Source organism: Tupaia chinensis, unplaced genomic scaffold, assembly GCF_000334495.1.
Source record: "Tupaia chinensis unplaced genomic scaffold, TupChi_1.0 Scaffold000183_1, whole genome shotgun sequence".
In the NCBI taxonomy this organism is placed as follows: Eukaryota; Metazoa; Chordata; class Mammalia; order Scandentia; family Tupaiidae; genus Tupaia; species Tupaia belangeri.
In genome coordinates this window covers 474791-479534 of record NW_006159658.1, presented here as the reverse complement: position 1 = coordinate 479534, position 4744 = coordinate 474791, and the positions used below count along the sequence as shown (strand labels likewise).

General features: G+C 45.0%; 1 protein-coding gene across 2 annotated transcripts in view; it reads left to right on the top strand.

Moving 5' to 3' along the window:
* The window catches only part of CLEC4C (C-type lectin domain family 4 member C), a 29019-nt gene that overhangs the window by 15070 nt on the left and 9205 nt on the right, over positions 1-4744 (top strand). For both annotated transcript variants that reach the window (XM_006146621.3, XM_027771095.1), the window contains exon 5: positions 801-949. In XM_006146621.3, the coding sequence (XP_006146683.2) occupies positions 801-949 (149 nt within the window). The remainder of the gene's footprint in view (positions 1-800; positions 950-4744) is intronic.

Here is a 4744-nt window from a genome sequence, read left to right as displayed (position 1 = left end):
GACCATCCCCCCTGGGGGGTGATTTCTCGCTTTCTGTCTCTGTCTGTCTGTCTGTCTGGCGAGCACACGCGCCCTATAATAAAGAAAAACTCTCAAAAAAAAAAAAAAGACCAATGAGTGATGAGGCCTTAGAGTTGAAATATTTGCCTCTGACATAATTATTGTGGGTTTCAAGCAGGGCCTTGAGAATTTAGGCCATGGACCAAAGCCAGTCAGCTGCCTGCTTTTGTGAATAAAATGCTGCTGGGGGCCAGCAGGTGGCGTGGTGGTTAAGGTGTGGTACTCTCACATGACTGATCACCACTGGAGTCCGGGGCCCAGAGGCTTGAGAATCACGCCGTGAACTTGTGTGTACATGCCCAGAACCCCAAGAGGAGACTGGAGAAGGAACCGAGGAGTGGCCATCCCCCCAGGGGGGTGATTTCTCACTTTCCCTCTCTCTGTCTCTCTCTAGGGAGCACACGCCGCCCTATGACAAAAATCCAAAGAAAAATTGTATAAACTGTGTTGGAGCACGCCCTCATTAGTGAATGAATACTTTGTGCCGTAGTAAGCAGAATCAAGTAGTTGCAAGAGACCGTGCAACCCACAAAGGCTAAATTATTTATGTCTGGCCTATTTCTGGAGGTGTGCTGGTCCCTGCGGAGTAGAATAATCTTGGAAGCAGTAACTATGCTAAGAGATGGACTTGGCTTTCGACAGTCAGTGACTGTGGACGGAAGCGGGTGGAACCTTGCTGAGTCGTGACACTGGATGAAGGGCGCTCTCCCCGTTTTGTTTCCCTCCTGCACTCATTCTAGAAGACTGGAGCTGCTGCCCCGCCCTCTGGAGGCCATTTCAGTCTCACTGCTACTTTATTTCTCCGGAGATGCAACCTTGGAAGGAGAGCCAGAAGAACTGCTCTGGGATGGGGGCTGATCTGATGGCCATCAACTCTAAGGACGAGCAGGTACTTTCTGGGAGGCGGGGGGTCAGCTAGCCTGTTTCCTCTCTTGTTTTATTAACGATTAGTTATTTAAATTTATTTACTTATGGGACCAGCAGTTGGTGTAATGGCTATGTCACTGGGCTCTCATATAGTCATCTGCAGTTCGAGTCCTGAGCTCGGTGGCTTAAACTCACGCCGGGCGCGTGTGCATGCGTGCCCAAGATCCCGAGAGGAGAATGGAGGAGAAGGGATTGCGGCGTGACCATCTCCCAAGGGGGACAATTTCTCGCTTTCTGTCTCTCTGTCTCTTTCTGTCTTTCTGGCGAACGCATGCACCCTATAGCAAAAACCCTCTCCCCCCCAAAATTATTTACTTACTATTTTTAAAAGAATTATTGGTTTAACTTTATTTGCTTATTATTATTCTTCAATTTGGCCAGAGAGAGACAGAGAGAGGGACAGTGAGAAAGCAAACCACCAGGCCCTGCACTTGAACCGTGGTCAGCCATGTGGGAATCCAGCGCCTTAACCACCATGCCACTTGCCAACTTCTGTTATTGTTTTTTGTTTGTTCGTTTGTTTTTGTTGTTATTGTTTTCATTTGGCCAGAGAGAGAGGGAGAGAAAGCAAGTTTCCAAGTCAGGGACTTAAACCCCAGTCAGCCATGTGGGAGTTCAGGGCCCTAACCACCACGCCACCTGCTGCCCCATTTCTTCTCTTGATTGAGGAAAAGTCTTTTTTTTTCTTTTTTTTTTTAACTGTCCTGAAAGTTGGGAGACAGAGAAAAGACTGATTGTTTAAAAAGAAGAGAAGACGGCAGCCAGTGGTGTGGAGGTTACAGACACTGGATCCCACACCACTGACTGCCCGTGGGAGGCTGGCATCTGCGGCTTGAAAAACACACCAGGTGCACGTGTGCACGTCCAAAATCCAGAGAGGAGACTGGAAAGGGGATTGTGATGTGGCCACCCCCCCCCAGGGGATGATATCTCTCTCTTTCATCAGCGTACATGCCCTATAGCAAAAACTAAAATAATTACAATAAAGTAAAATATACGGGCCGTCAGGTGGTGTGGTGGTTAAAGGTGCTGGATTCCCATTTGGGCGACTACAGTTCAAATCCTGGACCTTGCTTTCTCGCTTTCCTTTTCTCTATCTTCATCTAGTCAAATTAAATAATAGTAATAATGACACATGGAGTGGGAACCAGCAGTTAGCGTAATGGCTATGTCGCTGGACTCCCACATAGTTGACTGCGGTTCACGTCCCGGACCCAGTGGCTTAAAACTCACACCGTGTGCGTGCGTGCCCAAGATCCCGAGAGGAGAATGGAGGAGAAGGGATTGCGGCGTGACCATGCCCCCTGGGGGGTGATTTCTCGCTTTCTGTCTCTATGTCTCTGTCTGTCTGGTGAGCGCATGCGCCCTATAGCAAAAAATTCTCCAAAAAAAAAGAATAGCACATGGAGCTTTTGGGCCGGAACAGCTATCTTCCAGTAATTCACCAAAATGACGAACACAAAGTGGAAGAGGAGAGGCACCCGATATATGTTCTCTAGGGCTTTTAGAAAACATGGAGTTGTTCCTTTGGCAACATCTATGCGAATCTATAAGAAAAGTGATATTGTAGACATCAAGGAATGGGCACTATGCAAAAAGGAATGCCCCATACCTTACCATGGCCAAACTGGAAGAGCCTGCAGTGTTACCCAGCATGCTGTTGGCATCGTTGTGAACAAACAAGCTAAGGGCAAGATTCCTGCCAAGAGAATGAATGGGCGTATTGAGCATATGAAGCATTCTAAGAGCAGAGAGAGCTTCCTAAAATGTGAGAGGGAAAATGAGCAGAAAAAGAAGGAAGCCAAAGAGAAAGGGACCTGGGTTCCACTGAAGCGCCAGCCTGCTCCACCCAGAGCAGCACACTCTGTGAGAACCCATGGGAGCTCCTGGAACCTATTCCCTATGAATTCATGCATAATAAAGTGTTATAAAATAAACTAACCTGGGGCCGGCAGGTGGCGTGGTGGTTAAGGGCACTGGACTCTCACATGGCTGACTGCAGTTCGAGTCCTGGACCTGGATGCTTGCTTTCTGGCTTTCCCCCTCTCTCACTCTGTCCTTCTCTGGTCAAATTTAAATAAATAAATAAAGTTAAAATAATTTTTAAAAATCATTCTTTTTTATTAAATTATTTATTTAATTTTATTTATTTATTCATTTATTTTAATTTGACCAGAGAGAGACACGGAGAGAGAGAGAGAGATGGAAAACGAGACAGCAAGCCACCAGATCTAGGACTCGAACCATGGTCGGCTATGTGGGAGTGTCCAGCACCTTAACCACCATGCCACTTGCTGGTCCCCAAAAATCATTCTTTAAAAAAATATAAAAAGTAAACTAAGCTATGGTCTATAAAAACAAAAACAACACATGGAATTAAATAAATAATTCTTTTAAAAAAATTTAAAAATGTAGACTCCTGCTTTTGCTTAGGATTCAGAAAGTTGAAAATAACATTACTCTTATCCTAATAACAAGAAAAAGTTTGATAGACTACTCAGTCTATGTTTTCTTGAACTTAAAGGAGTCACTTTGTTTCCAGTCCTGCTTAATTTAACCACACCTTTGGAATATAAGGTAGCTGTACCTGAAATTTTAGAACTCAGACAAACTGAGTCAGAAATCGTTTTATATATGGGACCAGTAATAGCTACGTTGCTGGACTCCCATGTAGTTGACCATGGTTCAAGTCCCGGACCCAGTGGCTTAAACTCATGCCAGACCCAAGAACCCCAGAGGAGAATAGAAGAGAAAGCATTATGGCGTGGCCATACTCCTGGGGGGAGGGTGATTTCTCGCTTTCTGTCTGTCTTTCTGGCGAGCGCTCAAGCCCTATACCAAAAAAAAAAAAATACCCTCTAAAAAAAAAAAATCAATGTAATGTAATTTTATATCAGGGCCAGCAGGGGGCACAGTAGTTAAGGTATTGGACTCCCACCACCTTAAGGGTCAAGTCCTGAACCTGGCAGCTTGCTTCCTCACTTTCATCTTCTCTCACTCACTCTCTCTGTTTCTTTGGTCAAATTAATAATAATAATAAATAAAATTAAATAAAGAAATTTTTTTTGGAGAGGTTTTTTACTATAGGGAGCATATGCTCTCCAGAAAGAGAGAGACAGAGAGACAGAAAGCGAGAAATCACCCCCCAGGGGGGATGGCCACGCCGCAATCCCTTCTCCTCCATTCTCCTCTTGGGATCTCAGGCACACGTGCACACATGCCCGGCGTGAGTGTAAGCCACCGGGTCCGAGACTCGAACTGCAGGCCACTACGTGGGAGTCCAGTGATGTAGACATTACACTATCAGCTGGTCCCAAGAAATAGTTTTTTTTTTTAAAGGAAGTTTTGTATCACTATTCTGGTGTAAGCCTACAGCCTCAAATTTCCATTTTCTTTCTTTTTTTTTTTTTTGAGAATTATTTTATTTAACTTTATTATTAGCATTTTTTTTTTAACTTGACCAGAGAGAGACAGAGACAAAGAGAGGGAAAGTGTGAAAGTAAGCCACCAGGTCCAGGACTTGGACCATGCTCAGGCATGTGGGAGTTCAGAGCCTTTAACCACCATGCCACCTGCCGACCCCTAACTTTCCACTTTTTTTTCTTTAAAAAGTTAGGATTTGGGGGCCAACAGGTGGTGTGGTAGTTAAGGTGCTGGACATCCACATGGCTGCGAATTGAGTCCTGGAGCTGGTAGCTTGCTTTCTCCCTTTCACTTTCTCTCTCTCTCTCTGGTCAAATTTAACAAAGAATAATAC